A 22,372-nucleotide genomic window follows, 5' to 3' on the forward strand; every position below is an offset into this window, starting at 1 on the left:
TCTGCTCTGAGCCTTGACAAACAGGCCTTAATCTCATAAAAAGTCACTCATCTCTGCAAACAGGAATCTTAAAGAGAACCAATTGGCATGGACTACTCTGGTTGACTCGGCAAACTCATAAACCCACTTGAAGTCACTGAAGTGTAATTCCTAGACTAAAAATTAATCACTGGAATAAGCTATCTTTATCACATGACCTGTTTTCATATGACACATTCTGTACCAGCTCCACTCACAGAAACATTCACAAGGCCATGCCGAAAGCAACTCCAATCCTACAAAAGAGGATAGGACTTGATGCCTCAAAAAAGTTTTTTCTGTGTTTTTTAACCTAAACCCCAAACTAGGACATAGTGTGACAGTAGATAGTAGTATAGAACAGATCTACTCTGCATGCAATCAGCTATAAACTAGCTATAAACAAGCCTCATTTTATCTGTACTGATCCAATGATAAGTCAGTTACCAACAACAACTTAGATAGTTTTGCTGGAAAGGAGCATATTATCTGGAGGAATAATTAAAAAAGGTTGAGAAATTAAACACCAAACCCAATACCTTGAACCTACTCCTAACTGGATTTTTCACTCGATTCAGTTTTTTTATATTAGCTTGAATCTAAAACTATTTTCTTGCACTGAAAGAAGCTAATGATTTTTATTATTTTAAATCAAAACCCATTATGCAAAGCAAGGATGAGGTCAGTTTATCAAGTCTAGACATGCAGCCCTTCATCATCCACCCCTTCCTGTGCAAATTGCAATGACCCATATTAGTACATCTATAATCAATATCTCTTCTGGTCATGAATGCAGATATAGATGCTAAAGAAAATTGTGCAGACCGCTTTAAAATGTCCCAGGGGGATCTTTCATGGCCATGCACCAATTAATTTCACTGTCAATAACAGTAATGCTGTAGGACGTTGTGTTTTGGGGTTAGCTGAGAGAGCAGATAGAGGAAGGAGGGAGACATGGTGAAGCATATGGCTCATTGTTAAAGGCTGTTACACTGACAAGAATGATTTGATCAGACACAGATGTACACTTATTGTGGGCCACGATTGTCGTTGAACGGTCTGTGTCATGGGGCAAAACTCTCCGACCCGTGAATATAATGAGTAATGACGTTTTGTAAAGGTCAACAAACAAAGCACTAGTAGGGAAACCACAGGCCACTGGCATAAGATTCATTAGGACAGCAGCAGAAGCTCGCTGGAAGAGGATAAGGGGGCAAATTCCTATAATGTTTCCCAACTGGAACAGGTGTGTTTCTTTTAAGAGGGCAACAAGGGGAACACAAGTGCCGCTCTCATGTGGTCTTTGCTGGTCACACTTGACCACATTCTGACCTTTGAATAACCCAAGATTTCATTAAGTAGGTCCTTAGTAGCATATGTGTCCCACAGCTATTATCACAGTCATTTAATACTGACTCTAACTCTCACCAAACGAGCCTGGGCTGAGGACACTTATCAGCTGTGTGAGTACTTCCACAAGCCTTGATAAGAAGTTTCAGGAGGTTCTTCAACGTATCCACTCAGGAACATGTTATTCTTCTTTTAAGGACATAAATAAGCTATTTTACTGAAAGACACAAAATGTGTTATTTTAAAGTGTTTTTTTTAAATTTTGTTGTACATTTAAATTTACAATATACTCTCAAAAGATATATTTAATGTAGAGCTTTACAGATTGTCGTCTTTTAAAAAGAGAAGGAAAAAAAACACCTTCTATCCCTTCGACTTGGATCTAATGACAACTCAGAGGTTGGTTTCCAGCTCAGGAAACAGAGGGTTCCTGTTTTCAGTCCATGCTCTATTGTTATCCTAAACAGCACTGTAAGCTTTTGCTCTCTTTTGTGTCTCATGAGTTCTCTCTTCAACTATTCCACATATCAAAAAGTTATCATTTACTCGCATCTTGATCCCTATATAACTATTTGCAGGCACCACCTTGTTATCAGGATCCTTCACTTTCGTAATGTTGACAAATCTAGACAGAAAAAGTCAACAGAAGTTCCCAACAGAACTTCTCCTGTTTTATCTGCCCTTCTTTTCTGTTCTCGTTGATTGGAGTCACTCTGTCTACTCTATTTCTGCTCTCAATTCCATGAACAGATTAAGAAGAATCAAAACAAATCATTTTTTTGTGACTATGTGACAAAACATTTTCGACTGAGATTCAGGTTTGATTGCATTACTGTGGGAACCAACGTCTGAGCGTTGCTTGAGGTGTTGGATTGAAGTTTGGATAAGCAACAGCTGGATTTAATGCACCATTAAGGTCATCTGTTGTTCAAGCTGCACCTGCAAATCTGCAGATTCCACCCCCTATGTCTAACCTCCCTGCTGTGTCCTCTCCTCTTTCGTCCAAATACTCGGTCACCCTTTCTTTTTATTTCTGCTCTTCTCAGCCTTTCCTCTCTTGTCTTGTCAGTGTTGAACACCTCCCATCCTGTTTCTGCTTTATATCTATGCCATATTTAAAAAGAAATACATAAATCAGTTGCCACTGCATCAGCCCCTTTGTTCTAAATATCCCCACCCCCACTGCTTTGTTTTTCCTCCTGTAAGTCTCCCTCTCTGAGTTGTCATTGTCTCTCTCCGTCTCATTTTCGCAGTTTTGGGCCCCTCCCGCTTGCAGGCTGTCGTGTTGTGTCTGCCAGGCCTTGTTGTCCATAGCACAGGTTTCCTGAGTACTGGAACGGAACGGGAGCTGGCAGAGAGACGCACTGAGAAAAGCCAGCTTGACTGTTCCCACTGAGCGTCATACACGCTGAGGCTGGTGTTTGTATCCGCACAACCAGAGCTGGACCCAGCACACATAGAGATGGGTGTGATGATGCTGTGTGTCAAAGGTGATCCCATCTGGATCCAATTTATCTTGTGAGGTCAGCAGAGGCGGCTGGCCTTGACAGTGTGATATGTACCATATCCCACCTAATTAGGTGAAGCAAGAGTGTAACATGTTGAACACATTAATTCAAGATCTTTTTCCATCACCTCAGTTCTCAATCTCAAGCATTGATATTTATAAAGCAAAATGATAAAAGGTACAGTCCATGCAAAAAACAATTACAAAAACACTTTCCATCTAGATATAAAGTATGTATATACCAAGCAATGTATACCTTTATATATACTCTGGAATATTTTGGGACATACATTGTACAGTAGCTGACCACCTTTTTGTCAAGGTAGGGTGGTGGTTGGTTGAGGAACCAAATGCAGAGATGAGTTTTTGCTGATTTAATTCAAAAAGGGCAACATAAACAAAATAGAAGAACAAAATACAGGAAACCACAAAAACAATAAGCCGTCAGGGGAAAACAAACACATGAGAAGCCAAGTAACAAAGAAAACCAGCAATGAGGAACTGTACAGAGGGTTCATATATGGGGGACAGAATAAAGAAAGGGCTAATCAGCTGATATGGAGCAGGTGTGGATAGAAGTAACTAGAAGGGAGCTGGGGGGAAAGGAGAATGGCACAAGGGGGCAGCAGAGAGTAACTCAAAAAATTCAACACAGCTTAAATACAAGGCAAAATGGAAAAGGAAACACTGACCAACAAAACAGAATGACATACTTTAAATAACTGAGCGCTCAAAAAGAAACTCAACAAGAAGTCCAAAGGGGGACAACTATAATACTTTTGGCATGTTTTTAATGTTTTTTTTAATGATTTATCTTTGGGGATGAGCTCCAAGTCTTTGAGGTTGGAGGGCCTCATCACCATCTCCTGTAGAAATAATACCAAGAAAGTATGAGTTTTTTTCTACCTTCCCTGAGTGCATTAGTTCGTGTATTGATAATTCCATCTTTTTTATTGGAATTGCATTCTGCAATCTGCATTCTTATTTGACAATAAAGTCAACTAACTTTATTTTCAAATAAAAATTTGACAAATAAATTACTGTCTGGAAACATAGAAGTCCACTACTGACTCCTTAGTCCTTTCAGAGAACAAAGAATGTTATTGTAGGACCTGATTTTGTTCCTGGAGTTGTTGGATATCTCTGGGTAATGACACTCATATCCACCAGACTGCACAATGTAGAGTGCATTACTATAGGTAGTTATTTGAAGTTACTCAAACCCATGTCTATACTCTAGTTTGTACATGATGACTAAGGACATTGTCTCTGCCCATGGCCGTAAAACAAATACTAAATATTTCTTGGTATTTACACTTTAAAATTTGGAAAAAATCATTTCACCCCAAACTACAGCCCTGTAAAACACCCATACCTTATTGTATATCATAGCAAAACATTTATTTTGTGGGAGAGGTCTCTTATTGCAATCCATGTACAGTATAATTTTGCTGTTGACCTAAACACTTAGGTTAAACATAAAATTATGTGCATTCAGCATTAGGCCAACTTGTCCAAAGATTTATGCTCGATTTTGGAAAAATTTTGGAACTATTACTACTAATTATTTGTTGGTTTACATCTTGTTCACCAGTGAGAGGTGTAAAACACACGTCTGGATTCTGTTGTTAAACTTTGGTCTAAAAAGCAAAGTAGCAATGGATGCAGTAGACACTTTCACTTGTTAATCCATTTAGCATTAGTTTACCATGAATAAAGACATCAGGCTGTTGGATGAGACATTGATGATAGTCGCAGTAATTCTATTTCAATCTGAACTAATTTCTGTGGGTTCTTAGCTTCAGGATTAGATATTTTTTTATGGTCATACCAGTTCACATTTGCATGTTTGTTGTACAAAATCTAGACTCAAATCCCAGTTCAATTAGCTTAATATTTAAAAAAAGATGTAGAAATAGAGGAACCTAAATTAAGTCTGACTTGAGTTCAGCAGTCTAACAGCTGCAAGGTAGAAACTGTTTCTGATCTTGGTAGTCCTGCTTTAAATGCTCAATGGAACAGTTTGGAGGATGGGGAGCAATGGGGTAACTATCGGTAAGCAGAGACTGCAATTGCTTAGGGGCCCCTGACCTCTTAGGTGCCCTGTCACTGACACCTGGTTGGCCCCCTATGCAATTGTGATCTAGGACGTCTCTTTGCAGATGTAATTGTGCGAAGAATTCCTCTTAAATCCACCTGATACTACAGTACGTCTACTGACCAGACCTTATTTATACCCTAAGAAATGGCAGATTTCAACATGATGGGGGGCCGTTTAAAAAAGATAACAATAGCAAAGCAGGTACTTTTAATTACTATGTTAACAACTGTGTATAATTCATTAGACGGTTGGTAAAAAATACACTCATATAATATGTTTCAAACCACAATAAAGATCTTAAAAGAACAATGTATTAGAGTATTTTATTTTTTACACAAAGACTTAAAACCATAACCGTTCCGTACAATGTGTTAGCGATGATGGATACCAAAAAGAGGGTGTTGTACTTTATATGGGGCCCACCCTGATAATGTTGCTTACAGGCCTATTGTTGTGTTGTTACGCCATTGATGGGGAGTGCTCTAATTTTTCATCTTGATGTGTAGAGATTGAGATGGAGGAAACGCTGTTTCATGCAATAATCTGTGCAGCCTCAACCATGCTCTGCAGAGCCATCCCCTCAGCATTAATGCTGCTGTGCCACATGATGATGTAGATGTAGGTATATAATCTCCACAACACAGCGATAAATGTCCCTCAGGATTGAGCTCCAGAGTCCACCTCTCTGCAGTTTCCTGAGGAATTATTGATGCTGATGGACATTTCTGACCAGACAGGAAATGTTGGCACTCCAGGTAAGGTCACTAGACAAATGCACACCCGGGTACCTGTAGCTGTATCTCTAAGCACTTCATGACTACCAATGTTAAGGCTACAGATTGATAGTCATTCAGGCCTGTCACTGTGGAGCACTTAAAGCAGGTTGGAACAGATGCCAGTGACAGTGAAGTGTTAAAATTTTCTGCTGACACTTTAGACAGCTGGTGTGCACCATCCCTTAGTACTCACCCTGGGATGTTTTTGGGGCCTGCAGCCTCATTGGGGGTGAACCCCTGGAGGGTCTCCCTCATGTCTGCTTAGGTCTCATGGAGGGGTGGTTTACCAGATGGTGAAAAGAGCCTGGTGCTGATAGGGGTGTTGGAATTCTCAAAGTGGGCATAGAACCTGTTGGGCTTTTGTATCTGTGCTGTGTTGCCTGTGATGAATTTGATGACTTTCCACATGCGCAGTGGGTCATTGATGTTAAGGTGACCCTGAATTTTCTATGTTTCTTTGGCCATTTCTTAGTTGGCTTAATCTGTCATCAGTGGTCGATATGCTGGCACCAGTAGGATGAAGATGTGGTCGGTGATGCCTCGGATGGGTCATGGAAGATTCTGGTCTTGTGCACTAACCATAAATATTAGTTCCCAAAGTGTTGACCCCCCTACAAGGTTAAGGAGAAGTGCTAAAAAGCGACAGAGTGTCTGACAGTTTTACTTGATTAAAGTTTCCAGCAAACAGGTAAAATGCCTCCAGATGCTTTTTTTGCAGTGAGCTAATGGTGTCATACGGCTCTGTAGATACTTTGTTAGCATTAGCTCTAAATGACCAAATGAACACCCCAGTAAATTCCTATGGCAGAGATTATGATCAACATTTCACTGTCATATGTTCTAACATCTTAAATAAATCTTAAAATCTGTTTTTCTCCTGTACTAACTTGTATGTTTATCTCGTGTCTTTTATTCATAATTTTGTGTTTTTGTTTCATTTTATTAATGTTTTTGGACCACACTATATCAGCTTAACTCAAAAAAGGCCAATGAATAAACATTAAAGTAATTTCTTAATGTTTTAATTCTGTTTATGCCATCTTAAGTTTTTTTTTTTCTTTTTAATGTCATGCAGCCTGTTTTTCAGTCTTGCCTACTAGAGTCAAAATAAACATAAGAAATAGGCTCTACCCTTCTGGCAGAAGCTCACACTATTAACACTAATGCAGACAAACATAAACACTCCAGCCCTAAGAATAACTCTCCATTTTCTCTCCAGAGAATGATGTTTATTTCTCAGTGGCTGCTCAGCGTGTCGCTCTACCCGGCTCACTGAATGATGTTTATATCTCGACCAAGTCCTGATTCCACCCTGGAGAAATCTGCCCTCTGCACCTGGATAGTTCACCACCCTGAATAAGGAGGCAGAGACTGAGATCAAAGAACAGAGAGCCTCCTGCAGAACCCTCATTAAATTGTTGTTTGATTCCTCTCTCAGGGGAAAAAAACACTAGCTGTCATTGAGAGCTTTTATTATTTTCTAATGGTACTTAATTTCTAAAATGGTTACAGGGCTTATGTGGGGTGCCTAACTAAAGGCAGGGTCAAAACAAGCTGTCATCTCTCTCACAGCTGACTGGGTATGGCTGTTGTTATTACACCAATGGTAAAATTTCACACAGCAGTAAGATATCTCTGACATCTACTCTCAAAAGGTCTTTCTGATGGCCATCATACAAAAAAATAGTTTTAAAGATAATTCCACATTTAAAATATCAAGACATAAAACATGTCTGATAAAAGTCATAAATGTCCAATACAACAACAAAAAACCCATAAACAGCAAAATATTTAAATTTGGACCAATTAGAAGGTTCAAATAGAAAGAAGTTATACATATGCATATTAAATGTTGTTCTATGTTTTTTTCTATTAGACTTTATATTGTTTTGTAATCGAGCTGCTGTTAATTTTTTTTTACTTGAACATTTCTCATTTTTACTTAAATAACCATTTCTTTACCATCATTATTAATAATCACATGTTTCCTTTTTCTTTCTAAAATGTTTTAAAATCTCTTCTAATGTAAAGCTTAAATCTTGCAATTTTTTTCTCATATTATTAAGTTTTGCCAAACTTCCCCTCTGTCAGACAGCAAAGACATTTTTATTATATTTATATTATATTTATTATATTATATATATTTTTTAACAATATCGTTATCATCTGTTATATCTTATTATGCTATGAAGATTTTTATGCAAGAACATGAATTTAATGTATTGCTTTTTATTACTATTTTTCAATATCAAAAATTTATGGAAGAGGATTAGGGTCACTAAAAAAAATAAAAAAGTTAACTGATTTTTAAATTTTATTTCAGAATAGTATGAAAAAAAAGTCAGAATTCTGACTTTAATATCAGAATTCTGACTTTTTTTAATCAGAATTCTGAGATTTTTCCCAGAATTCTGACTTAATCTCAGAATTCTGACTTTAGTATCAGAATTCTGGCATTTTTCTCAAAATTCTGACTTCTTTCCCTCTGAATTCTGACTTTAATATCAGAATTCTGGCATTTTTAATCAGAATTCTGAGATTTTTCCCAGAATTCTGACTTAATCTCAGAATTCTGACTTTTTTTTCAGAATTCTGACTTTTTCCTCAGAATAGAAGAATGTGGAAGAGATGTGGAAGACATGTGGGATCACTCAGCTTCTCAAAATTCTGAGATTGAAGTCAGAATTCTGACGTTTTTCCCATATTAAAGTGAAATAATATTTAAAAATCAGTTAACTTTTTTATTTTTTCAGTGGACCCAATCCTCTTCCGTAAAAATTACATTTTATTGAGTTGAAAATCTAATTTGTGGTCGAGAGCAAAGTATTGCACAACATTTCCCATAAGGCGTTAGGAAGGTTGACGTCATCATCCTGCGCAGAGCTGAGGTGGCGTTTGTAAGGAGGTAAACATTGAACTTTTGTTTAAACTTAGAAGAATTAATGAGCTATTGAATCTTTCAGCTCTTCTTTCGTTGCAAGTACTTCTTTATTGAGCGTGTTTTAACTGTCCTACCTCCTGGTTGTTTTGTATAACGTATTTTATCTTCAATCGGAGCCGTTGCTACGTTACGGTGCTAACATTTGGTCTCTCTGTCAGGCTCGTCGTTACTCAGACTTCCATCATGACTAAACTCCTTCAGTGGCTGCTTGGAGTCTCGCTTCTGGGTATCATATGGGCTGTGATCGCTTTCGACCTGCTGGAGCTGAGCGTCCCCGGGACCTACAGGGAGGTGGCCTGGCCCATGCCCCTCTACCTGCTGGTTTCATTCGGCTGCTACTCCCTGGCCACCGTTGGCTACCGGGTGGCCACCTTTAACGACTGCGATGAGGCGGCCAGAGAACTTCAAGAGCAGATCAAAGAAGCAAAAGAGGACCTGAGGAAAAAGGGGTTAAAGTTATAAAACACATATTGAAACTGTGGAGACTGAAAAAGGGGGAAGAAAAGGAGGGTCCTTGTCACGTCATGTTTTTCTTGGCAGAAAGTTAGTTTAAAGTCACTGGATTAAACTCACTTCCAATATTGTTTTTCCAATAGTTCTTCTATTTTGTTTTAAATATTTATTTTATTAGGATAAATCTATTCCCCCTGAGACCAGGCAACCTTAACAGATTTATTTGGAATTTTTTCCATTTGCATTTTTGCGCTTGCAGTGATTTGGGCCAATACTGATTCAGTATTACTTGTTGTTTTTTTTTCTCCTGTTTCACTTTTCAAAAACTTCAAAAAAAATAATACTAACAAGTTTTTTTTAGGACTGTAAAATACAAAAGGAAAATAGTGTGTTATGAATTTTCTTTTCCATGTTTTAAATAATATTCTGCTCTGATTTGTTTTTGTTTCTGTGATTTGGGTTATGCAGTTTTGTGGATTTTTTTTATTAGCACTATAAAAGATCAATATCTGTAAGATAATTTCTTCCTCAAGACTCAATTTTATTTTCTGTCATTTTTTCTTTAAGGTTAAGGACCTGGATGGTTCTGTTTATTCGGTGAAGCATGTTGCTGATAAGCCCTTTTTTTATTTCTCAACACAATTGTTCAAGCAAATTCAGCTGGGCATTAAGATAATTCGAAACAGCATCATGCTCTTAGTTTTAATCCATTTAATCAATAGGAAGCCATACAGTGCTGCATGATGTGATTGTGCATTTCTTCAAAAATATGGTTGGATTGTTATCTACCTGTACCACCAGAATCTTGCAGCATTTTACTGAAACCACAATAAGGTACTGAAAATGTTACAAAGGAACACTTGGTGCACCGACAGATATTTATTGGATGCTTCCAGTTGTTGTCGGCCGAGCTACAGTGAAATATAGGTTTTCTGTATTCCTTAAGAGCTTAGTGCTTGTCAGAGCAGATGGGCTTGGATTTAACCTGTAAAGAACTGTGCATTCCTCTGTTCAGTTACTAAAATGTGCCCTTTAGCCATTTACTGTGAATTAATTAAATGAGAGCCTATTTTCTCAGCTGGTGTCTTTCTGTGGGTTGCAGGATCTGATAGTTTGTGCAATGTTTACTGGGTCTTTCCAAATTACGAACTGCCACTGGGCATAACCATATTTTATTATGCCATAATGACAAATCATGTTACCACACAATTTGATAGACAAAATTTCCATGGTTCTCATAAAAAAAATTCAAATATTTAAGATGAAGCATGTGTTTTGTATTCTGTTATCCTAACAAACTTCTTCATAAAGCCATCTCTTGCTGCAATCAAAGCTGGAAGTCTTATATCTAAATCATAGCCCTCACTGTACCTTTGTTGTCCTGCTTGAAGGTGCACCCCAAAAGTGGGCAGAGTACCTCAAATTTATGCAGCAGGAAAAGCACTGCTTGCAACTAACTCAAAGTAGAGAGTATCTGTTCTAGAAATTACTCAGGAGAAGAATAAGCAAAATGGTTCCTTAAGTAGTGAATAACCAATGGGTTATGACATCTGAATTAATGTTTAAAAAAATGTAATTAGTCAACGTGCAAAGGCTTGTGTTTCAAATCATAATACACAACATGATTCCACCATGGCATATTTTGGACAGAGGAAGCACTTTTTCCAAATCGACATAAAGCAGTTAAACAAATCTCCTGTAGGGTATGAATATATGACAGGAAGGGATAAAAAAAACTTCCAGCTACAATATCTACTGTTTACAGTGTATTTATTGGATCTCTGAATTGCTAAAATTACTCATTGGTTCTAATAAAAATAGCAACACTCCAAAAAGGATTACCAGAATTACTTCACTTGGGTAGAAAGTACGGTGAAGGTACAATTTCTGACAGTTTTTCGTTTATTTTTTTTACGCTGAAAAAAATTATGCAACCACTTTTGGCATTTACTTACTCATATTTTGTTACTTTAACACATTTTTTTTTTAATGTCCTACCCTGCTAACATGAAACAGTTGTGTTAAAGTAACTAAATATGATTAAGTAAATGCCAAAAACGGTTGTATTATTTTTTTCAGTGAATAAATGTAATTAGTTATTCCCCATGCCTGTTAAAACTGCTTCAGTCTTAAGTCTTTTGCAGTGAACCAAAATTCTTCCATCCAGGTTTCCATCAGTTTTTACCTGCTTTCCTGTCCTCTCTGAAGCAAAACACCACCTGAGCAGTATTCCAACCTTGTACCCATGTGTAATGATATGCAAACTAAACGTTAGGTCAGGAAAGGTAAAGCCAGTTATTTATTTTTCTATATTGAATTTTTAAACAAGTCATAGCATTTTGCATGGAGACTAAATTGTACTATTAAGGTATCTTCCTCCTTATGTTTTCTAAATATGTTGTTGAAAACTGCTTTTTACGGCTTTCTTTTAGTAACAGTTTTTTATGCAGCTTTAACATAAATAGGCAGCTATTATAACTTGACCCGTGGGTCTCTGTAGCTCCTTCACAGTCATCTTTGCTGCTTTGCTCGACCCCCACTGCCTTCCATTCCACAACTATTTGCTACTTGTGTAGATTTATCCCATAAAAATCTCAATAGTATGCATCAAGGGTTTTGGTTGCAATGTGATTGAATGAGGAAGGATTCAAAGAACATCAAAAAATTTACAGTGAGGTTAATAGAAATGTAGTTTTCTTTTCCTTATAGAGTTCTGAATTCAAGCAAAACTCATCAAGCAATCGATTTTGGGAGTTACACTTCTTTTGTCTGATCCCTAACAAGCGGCCTTAGCTCATTTTTACTGAGTTCCTGCTGCATACAAACAAAGCTTTGCCCAACCAAAGGCATCATTATGGAGCTTCAAAAGATCCAATAACTTCTGAACAAATGCAAAAGAGTTGGCAGCTTTGCCTGCTGTGCTGTTTGGCTGCAACCCCATCATGCCTCGTAACGTTCTCTCATCCCCCCCATGAATCATGCAAGCTGTTGCTTAAGCAAACTGGATGAAAGGCAACCAGTTACTTATTGTAAAAAAGCAAACTTCAGATCTGGGAATTTCACGAAATCCTTCCCTTGTTAGCCAGATTCATTCTCACTTGTAGCCACATATAAAGCTGTTTGGTCACTTTTTTATCCTCACTGTCTCTTTTTAATGTGGTTTATTTGCACAAAACAAAAGAATTTATGATTCTGGACAAAATGTTTTGAAGATAATTAAAAAATAATAGTTCAAAAGTGAAATTTGTGGCCCTTTCATTTAATTCCAATATTAGAAACATAAAATAGCTTAAATGAACCACATTTGTTCATCTTCTTACTTCAGCTGAAAGTAGATCCACTTGGATACTTAAATGAACTCAGATTTCACTTTGTTTGAACCAAACAGATTTGTTTATGTGGATCACTTCAAGATTAGCAAAGAATTACTAATTTCATTCACCAGTGAAATTTTAATCTTTGTGATTAAAAAGCATCCTGGACTTTTCTATATATGCTGCCATCCTGATTCCTGTTTAGCTGCATATTTCGGCATGAAAAAAATAAAATCCCTATGTTGGTGTCAATGTGAGGAGATTTTTTCAAGGATTTTTGAAAACATCATACCCAGTTGTTTCCCAGCAAACTTAACAGAGCTGGAGGTACAGGTGCTGGTCATAAAATTAGAATATCATGAAAAAGTAGATTGATTTAAGTAATTCCATTTAAAAAGTGAAACTTGTATATTATATTCATACATTACATACAAACTCATATATTTCAGATGTTTATTTTGTTTAATTTTGATGATTACAAATGACAACAAATGAAAATCTCAAATTCATCATATCAGAAAATTAGAATATTGTGAAAAGGTTAAAAATTGATGGCCCCTGGTGCCACACTCTAATCAGCTAATTAACTCAAACCACCTGCAAAAGCCTTTAAATGGTCTTTCAGTCTAGTTCTATAGGCTACACAATCATGGGGAAGACTGCTGACTTGACAGTTGTCCAAAAGACGACCATCGACACCTTGCACAAGGAGGGCAAGACACAAAAGGTCATCGCTAAAGAGGCTGGCTGTTCACAGAGCTCAGTGTCCAAGCACATTAATAGAGAGGCGAAGGGAAGGAAAAGATGTGGTCGAAAAAAGTGTACAAGCAAGAGAGATAACCGCACCCTGGAGAGGATTGTGAAACAAAACCCATTAAAAAATGTGGGGGAGATTCACAAAGAGTGGACTGCAGCTGGAGTGAGTGCTTCAAGAACCACCACACACAGACGTATGAAAGACATGGGTTTCTGCTGTCGCATTCCTTGTGTCAAGCCATGCTCTTGAACCACAGACAGCGTCAGAAGCGTCTTGCCTGGGCTAAAGAGAAACAGGACTGGACTGCTGGTGAGTGGTCCAAAGTCATGTTCTCTGATGAAAGTAAATTTTGCATTTCCTTTGGAAATCAAGGTCCCAGAGTCTGGAGGAAAAGAAGAGAGGCACTTCATCCACGTTGCTTGAAGTCCAGTGTAAAGTTTCCACAGTCAGTGATGGTTTGGGGTGCCATGTCATCTGCTGGTGTTGGTCCATTGTGTTTTCTGAGGTCCAGGGTCAACGCAGCCACATACCAGGAAGTTTTAGAGCAGTTCATGCTTCCTGCAGCTGACCAACTTTTTGGAGATGCAGATTTCATTTTCCAACAGGACTTGGCACCTGCACACAGTGCCAAAGCTACCAGTACCTGGTTGAAGGACCATGGTATCCCTGTTCTTAATTGGCCAGCAAACTCTCCTGACCTTAACCCCATAGAAAATCTATGGGGTATTGTGAAGAAGAAGATGCAATACACCAGACCCAACAATTCAGAAGAGCTAAAAGCCACTATTAGAGCAACCTGGGCTATCATAACACCTGAGCAGTGCCACAGACTGATCGACTCCATGCCACGCCGCATTGCTGCAGTAATACAGGCCAAAGGAGGCCCAACTAAATACTGAGTGCTGTACATGCTCATACTTTTCATGTTCATACTTTTCAGTTGGCCAACATTTCTATAAATCCTTTGTTTTTATTGGTCTTCAGTAATATTCTAATTTTCTGATATGATGAATTTGAGATTTTCATTTGTTGTCATTTGTAATCATCAAAATTAAACAAAATAAACATCTGAAATATATGAGTTTGTATGTAATGTATGAATATAATATACAAGTTTCACTTTTTAAATGGAATTACTGAAATCAATCTACTTTTTCATGATATTCTAATTTTATGACCAGCACCTGTAATCTATAGAGAAGAAAAATTAGAGAAAACACCAGAAAACAAGGTGCGCCAAGCTTGTAGAGACATACCTAGGAATACCTTTTGGCTGAAATCACAATGTGGTGAATAGAGTCATTCGTTTTGCATGTAATAAATTAGCAAAACTTACAGGCTAATCCTTTTCCCTTTGTTATTAAGACTTTATTTGTTAAACATTTTTGGGAAGAAATCGACTTCATGCAAAGCTGTTGGTGACCCGATGACCCAATTTCGCTTTCTTCTTCCATTCAGTCTCGATTGAATAATTTTGATGACATGATCTCTGAGCCATCTTTGTGACCAATCTTTATTATCCATATGTCCACAGCAGACATTCTCCTCAGGAACTTAATAAATGTAATTTATCCCTTTAATTTATGCTAAATGGTAAAATACCATTACCATTTGAATTGGTCAAAGGAAATTCATCATAATTTTTAAATTAAGTGTTTGTCTCTGACTTAATAATAAATCATGGAAATAATAGATAGATAATAGCCTTGTGCAGTACTTAAAAATGTTGCTAGTAATGTCCTTATACGATACAGTTAAACTCTACACATTTTATTTTCTTTAGGTGATGTGACAGGTTGTTATTCTTGAGCTAGATTTGATTTGCAGATCATAAAGCCTGCAGAAAGAGACAAACAAAGACTTGCTGTCCCCCTCTTCTTTAACCTAAAGGAGATTTTGCCAATGAGAACAGCAGCACTTTGGTTCATGCCCAACGCATGGCCCCTTGGGGACCTTAAAAAGCTCTCTTTGAGACATTCAGTGACAGTGCCGGGAGAAAATTCATCTTAACATGACTAAAAAATGATAGGTTATCGTTTCTGTCCTACGAAAAGACTCCCTTTTCCCCACCCACACGTTTCACAGCAAAACCTCAAACCCATCGCGAGACGGACAGGAAGGCAGAACGAGTCGGTAATCAGAGCCTTTGGACAAGGAGATCGAGATTTTGATTTATTTCCTACAGAATCGGTGACCTTGACAAGATATTTCAGACTGGTATGAGGTGAAGTGCAAAGCATGAAAAAAGAAGGTGAAGTGACTAAGGCAGACAGGAAACTAAACCATGAGCTGGTGACAAAGATGACCTTGGCTGTGGGGACAGTCTGTGACAGGACTTTTTTCGGGAAGGGGAGACCACACCCCAACCTTGGCAGTGGGCCAAAGTTAGCCCAAAGGTTCAAGCTTATTCTGCAAAAGCGGTATGCTCAATTTCCCAGCAGCCTCATCTGACCCTGCCATCACCCAAAGCTTTAACATACACCAGAAAAAAAAAAAAGAATGAAAGGCACTAATCTGAACTAGCAGAATATCATCAGAGCATAATAATGCAAAGAAAAAAGTCACCTCTGGGTCAGGGTTTTCTAGAACAGCTGCTTTAATACTTATAGAATGCTGGTTTTCTGATCAGGCCAGCTTGGTGGCTTATAAATGCTCCAAATAGCTACAAAGGCATTAGGTGACCTGTCAGAGGTCCTCTGAGGCAGACTGTTCTGGCTTCTGTGAGATCAACCATACGCTGGCAGGCGAACAGGGACCGCTCGTCATTTGTCCTGCTGATAGGAGATTTGACATAGCTCAGAGAGGCAGAGATGGACCAGCTGGTTTTGGAAAACGTAACTTCCATGGCTGCATCCCAGGTTTCAGTATCACTCACAGCACTGGCTCTCTAAAAACCATAATCATAACCCACAGAAATGAAAAAAAGGAATGTGGTTGGTAATGTATGCTTGTTTTCTAGTTGAAAATACAAAAAAATACGTTTTTTTTTGTATTGACCAGCCTTATGCATCTAAAGAACAACATTTTTGCAAAATGCCACAAGCTTCAGCATCTCCCTGTGTGATGCTACCATAAACAGTGTTTGATTCTTTAGTGGTCATTAGGTTGTCTGTGAAACTTATCATGAGAGATTTGTTAAAATCTCTCAATGCTTTGTAAAGATGTGAGGAAAAAATATCAACCTCTGTCATTGCACAAAATATATCAGAAAATGATGTTAGAAATGAGAAAAATGTAAAACTATATACAAATATATTGGCTCATGTGCCAAAACCTGTGATAATCTCATCTTTTATGTGCAGCAAATGCAAGACTTTCTGACATCATCTGTGTTCTTATTTGGAAAATTTTTGGCCGCCTCTTTTTAAGCTTCCTCTTCGGTACTGCCATAATCAGTTCATCATAATCTTTATCTTTCCATTTCAACTGAAATAAATTGGAAATATTTCAGAAGTGTGTGTGAGAGCTTGTAACATTTCAGTAGTGTTTTTTACAGCAAATTCAAAATGTTGTCCCTTACAGCTCCTCATAATGTTCTGCCATACAGAGGGCTTTTTCAGTATAATGTGCAGAGTTAGTTTTCTGACACAAATGGAGTTTTGGATTTGGGTTAAGTAAGTCAAACTGAACTGAGCAAAACACCTGGCCCTACATGTTGGCCATGTTCTCTGGCTTCTTATTCCAACATTAGCTTACCCTTGTCACTCTTCAATTAAAGCCTGATTTGTGGAGAATGATTTTATCAGAGATATGCACCTTTGAAGCTCCTCCAAAGTTACGTCTGTGCATGTCTCTGATTAATGCTCCCCCTGACCAACCTGTCTGTTTTAGATGGTTTATAGGTTGCTTTAGCTTTGTATGTTTGCAACCTCTGCACATCTTTCTCTCAGACCTTATTGCAAAAGTTAGGGCTAAAACAGTAATCAGTGCTCAATACAAATATAACCCATGAGGCTCAGACTGGCCATTGGGAGAGGCAGACAGTACAAGGTGGCCTTCCTGGCTGCTGGTCCATTCAGTGTTTGCAAATAAGGTGGATCTAATAGATTTCTAATGGTCATGCTTGTTGTTTAAAATTAACAATCAATGCTATTTGTGCATTTCAATCAGATCTACCTTGTTGAATCCACCAGGCTGAGCAGGAGCAATTAATTCAATGCATGGATGTGGCTAAACCTTCCCCAGTTTAACAAAAACAAAAGAGGAGTTTATTTCCTTCAGTTGCTACATTTAGAAACCTGTGAACAGGCCTGGCATCTGGGTGTAGTAATGGGCTCAGACCTGTTACAAAGTCTTTCTACTACCTTAAAGATATTTCCTGAATTAAAGAACTAATGTCTCCACGCGATCTAGAGAAACTCATCCATGCTTTTATCTTAAGTCGCATTGATTACTGCAACAGTATCTTCACAGGTCTGCCACAAAAAATCAATCAGACAGCTGCAGTTAATCCAAAATGCTGCTGCTTGTGTTATCGCTAACACTAGAAAAATGGAGCACATCCCCTCCCGGTTTGAAGTCCTTTTGCTGGGTATCTGTAGCTCATAGAATAGACTTTAAAATACTTTTTTTTACTTTACTTGTTTATAAAATCTCTGAATAGTTTAGCACCACTATATTTAGAACTCAGGTCTTCTGGTTCCAGTCTACTTTGTTTCCCCAGAACCAGAACCAGACATGAAAAAGCACTTTTGGGCTTTAATGCACCTTTAATCTCCCAGAAAACTGCAAAACAGCCAAAACACTAATTAAATCAAGGCTGACGACCCACCTGTTTAAAGCTGCTTTTGATTTGTAGCTGCAACAAAATATCTTATTACACATTGACCATCTCCCTATGATAATAATGTGTATCAGTTTTTTATGTTTTTGTCTGATGAATCTGATGTATTGATGTGTACTGGATTTATATTTATATTTAGTTTTTTTTTATAATGTAAAGCTCTTTAAATTGCCACTTAAATCTGCTTTACAAATACAATTTTACATACTTACTTTAGTTACATCACTGGTTGAGTGTTCGCCCCATAATGTATACCTTGGAGTTTGTGAGACCATTAAAAGGAAAGGAGGAGTGAGGGAATAGATAAAAGGAATAAGATCAGGCATCTAAGTGCTGTAAAATAATGTTGAGGAGCAGGTAAGTTATCAACACTAGGAAGAAAAAGCATAGCTTGGCTAGCCAGACTGAATTACATGGAGCGTACTTCAGTCTGGTAAACTGCAGTTGACCCCGACCAAATCTGGCCACACCATTCACAGTGCAGGGGGGTGTGGTGATGAGACAGGTATACTTACTGCATGTATGCATCTTATCAGTCTGGCTGGCCAGGCTAGAAAAAGCAAGCAAATAGCCTATCCATCATAACTAGCTTGATGAGGAGGGTGAGATCCATTTTGATTGGACCAAAACTGACTTAATAAAACCAATGTTGGAGGTTTTTATGAAGGATAATGTACCTTTTACAATGCATTTAAGAAAAGATGGGCTGGGGAAAATAACTTTTTTTTTCACAGACTCCTCACATCTTTTTAAGTGGCTGACTAAATTAATTTTTGCCCAACAGTTTGTTGTATGATGTAAATTTGGCTCAATTTGTATTTATTGTGCATAAAATAAAGACAGACCAAAGGGTCAATCCCTAGACCATAATGAGGGATCAGCACTGTCCTTAGTGGTGGAGAAGGAGGGAGAAGAGGGTGTGAGGCGGAGCCTGGGGTTTAATTTGAGTCCAGCTGTCTCATAGCTTAAGGGATGAGGCTGTGGTTGAACCTTTCTGCTTTGCTCTGCAGTATAGTTTCTCCCCTGACTTCAGAGATGTCAAGTTGGGGGTGGAGGTTTGACAGGACGCAAATGCAGACAGAAAAGCTTGAGGAGGTTACTTGAAGATTTAATAACAAAAAGGGTAACAGAAGCAAAAATCCAAAAACATAAATCCACAAAAATACAGAAGACCAGGTATACTTACAGTACAACAAGGGGGCAAAGAAATGACGACAAACCAGCAAAGAGTGACTGAACATAAGGAGAATATATGGGAGAGAGAAACAAAGACCAGGTTAATTAGCAGATTGGGAGCAGGTGTGAACAGAAGCAAGAAAGGAGCTAGGGAAAAGGAGACTGACACAAGAGAGCAAACAATAAATATCTAAGAACTCAAATGGGAACACAAAAATGGGAATAAGACCAATGAAAACTCAGATATAAAACTTGAACAGAACCAAAACCATGACAAGAGACAAGAACCGTTAATGGTTCTGGGTGGAGATCTTGGCAGAATGTTTTTGTGGAATCTTGAATTGGAGGAACAGGTGTCCTGATAAGTAGGGATGGGAATCGAAAACCGGTTCCTGTTCAGAACCGGTTCCGTATTTTTCGATTCCATGGCATCGTTTGGCAGCTCGCTGAATGATTCTTTTTTCGATTCCCGCAGCACCAGAGCCGAGAGCGCCGGCTCTGGGGAGCACGACTTACGTCACGTTTTTTACGTAAGTTACGCAACTTACGCAAGTTACGCAAGTTACGCAAGTTGGAAGAACTATTCGAGGAGGAAGACAACGTGCTGCGGTCACTTTGTGAATCAAAGCCCCGTCTTTCCTTAGCCCAGAGGGTAGATCAGGAAATCCAGCTCTATAAAAGCTTGCCCTCCATCCCCTGCAGGGATAGCGCCACACTGTGGTGGTGGAACAAGCAAGATACGCTGCCCTTGCTATCTGGACTGGCTGAAAACTACCTCTGTGTGCAGGCTTCCTCCACCCCATCTGAGAGGGTGTTCTCCACGGCTGGAGACACCATAAGCGCTGAAAGATCCCGTATCCTTCCAGAAAAAGCAGATATGCTCATCTTTCTGCAAAAGAACTGTTAATTTTCCCTACTACTGTTTTATAATTAGTATTTTTTGTTATTTAAAATAGGTTATTATCCCATCATTTGTTATTAGACATTGTTGGTTATTAAGTTTGTTCTTGTATTCATTTTTCATTTAAACACAGATGTTACTCCAGTTTCACATTTCCTGTGGACATCTTGATCTTTTTGAGTTTGTAAGATTGTGCAATAGTTAAGTAAACAAAGTTGATTCTGATAATCAAACTGTTTGTTCTCCTTTTTCCCCCAAATTGGAATCGAAAAAAGAATCGATTAAGAATCGAATCGTTTCATAGAATCGAAAAGGGAATCGGAATCGTGAAAATCTTTTCAATTCCCAACCCTACTGATAAGTTTTCAGAAAAATGGAAAAGGATAGAAATTTAACTTTATTGATCTCGCAATGGCGAAATTAAGTCTATGCCTTTATCACATCCCTTTAGAGGAGCAGTGGACTGCCACTGTGCAGCACCCAGGGAGCAGTGTGGAGTCTTGCTCATAGTGCCGGCTGTGGGGATCAAACCAGGTACTTGCAACCTTCTGAGAGCACAAGCCCACTGCTCTAACCACTAGGCCAACACTCCCCGGGTGATAGTTTTAGAATAATTTGTACATTATAATAATTATTCTTTAAATATAGAATATTCAGAATGGTAAGTCTGATTGGTAAAGTGGTTTGTGTTAATCAGGTTGTGGTGGCCAGAGTGTTTCTTTTCGCTTTGAAAAACATTTAATTCCTCTTTGTACTGCTTTGTCTTGGTTTATCACATAAAACCACAATTAAGTACATTGGAAACTGGGGCTGTGACTGAATTTAACAGGAGATATATTTTTGTTTTTAAGATTCCTTCAGTGTAATGACACTACTATATATAAATGTATGCACACTTACACTTTGCGTCCAATCAGTAATGCTTAAAGCAGCTAGATACTCCTACTGTTAATAATAAGTGCTCAAAATGTAAATTTTTACATACTTTGGCTTTACTATTCTCTTTGGGAAAAACAAAGTTTAAAGTAAAGTGTTAGGCTTGGGTATGGCTAAAGAAGCCAAACCAACAGTTTTTTTCACGCAAACAAAAGGACCAAAAAAAGCACGGGTCCTGAATGTCTACAGCTGACAACTAGTGGTGAAAAAACTGCAGGGAAATCACCTTGTGGGCATCTGGCTTTGTCAAGGAGATGTATCAGCAGGCTGACACATCATTGTCCAACCAGATATAGAAAACAAAAGAGAGAAAAAAAAACAAACAGAGGCTATACCACAACAAATCACAAGCCACTGGAAACCAATAAATTATCAAATGTTTACCTATTGGAAAAGAAAGTGCACCCGATTATAGTGGTGGGGTACTTTTTATATACACGGTAAAAAATAAACAGAATGCATACCCTGCATCTGTGTCAGTGTTGAGCCAATGTTATTAAGCCATGAAATTAATATTATGACAGTTAGGACAGATAATGATATTAACTTTGATCATTGGTGTAGAAGGATGCAGTTTTGCTCTGCTGTTGGACCCAACTTCCAAACTGCTAACACCCCTCTCACAAGAACCTCTCTCAAGACACTCCCACGCGATCTTGTCTCCCACTGTGTTTGGGGACAGAGACCTTACCTCACAGTCTTTAATCCTCTTTTGAGGCTTTTTCTAAGCCAGCCACATTGAAGCTAAGGACCTGAATTTGAAGACCCATCAAAGGCTCAGTGGTTCTCCCAGTGGTTAATATCAGAACCAGATTGCTGCAAAAACAGACTGTTCTACAACATTTATCTCTGAGTTTACAGGAGATCTTGTGATGCAAGACACTGGGTGAATCATCCGAGAAGAAAAAAAAAATAGCTTCTCTAAAAGCTAATTTAACCTCATTGCAAATAAAATGAATTCTAATGGCTAATATAACGATTTTTTCTTATATTTATATAGGTTTATGTGGTGAATTTATTCTGTGTTCATTCAATTCAATTTCAATTTATCTTTATTGTCATTTTCACAAGAACAACGAAATTTTAAAAAGTGCCATCAATCAGTGCATATGCTTAAAAAAATAAATAAATAAAAATCACTGTCCCACCATTTACACACAATATAAGAAATAAATAACAAATAACTGATACAAAAAAACTAATAAATAAGAATAGTACATTCTAACACACATCATCCATGATGATTAATGGTTATTTTTGGTTGCATTTAGTTTTGTTATTGCTGTTGGGTAAAAACTGTCTCTAAGACGGTTCATACTTTTATTCGTTATCCTAACATACATCCAGTTTGTCATGTGT

At 38.0% G+C, this 22,372-nt stretch overlaps 1 protein-coding gene across 1 annotated transcript; it reads left to right on the forward strand.

The window, feature by feature from the left end:
• Positions 1 to 8,587: 8,587 nt before the first annotated feature.
• dpm3 (dolichyl-phosphate mannosyltransferase subunit 3, regulatory) lies at positions 8,588 to 9,666 on the forward strand. The gene is made up of 2 exons (XM_038279295.1): positions 8,588 to 8,657; positions 8,852 to 9,666. Exon 2 carries the CDS (start codon positions 8,877 to 8,879, stop codon positions 9,153 to 9,155), a length of 279 nt encoding a protein of 92 aa, XP_038135223.1. The 5' UTR covers positions 8,588 to 8,657; positions 8,852 to 8,876; the 3' UTR covers positions 9,156 to 9,666.
• Positions 9,667 to 22,372: the final 12,706 nt, after the last annotated feature.

The sequence above is a fragment of the Cyprinodon tularosa genome, unplaced genomic scaffold (assembly GCF_016077235.1).
Source record: "Cyprinodon tularosa strain WSP-4 unplaced genomic scaffold, ASM1607723v1 ctg15, whole genome shotgun sequence".
In the NCBI taxonomy this organism is placed as follows: domain Eukaryota; kingdom Metazoa; phylum Chordata; class Actinopteri; order Cyprinodontiformes; family Cyprinodontidae; genus Cyprinodon; species Cyprinodon tularosa.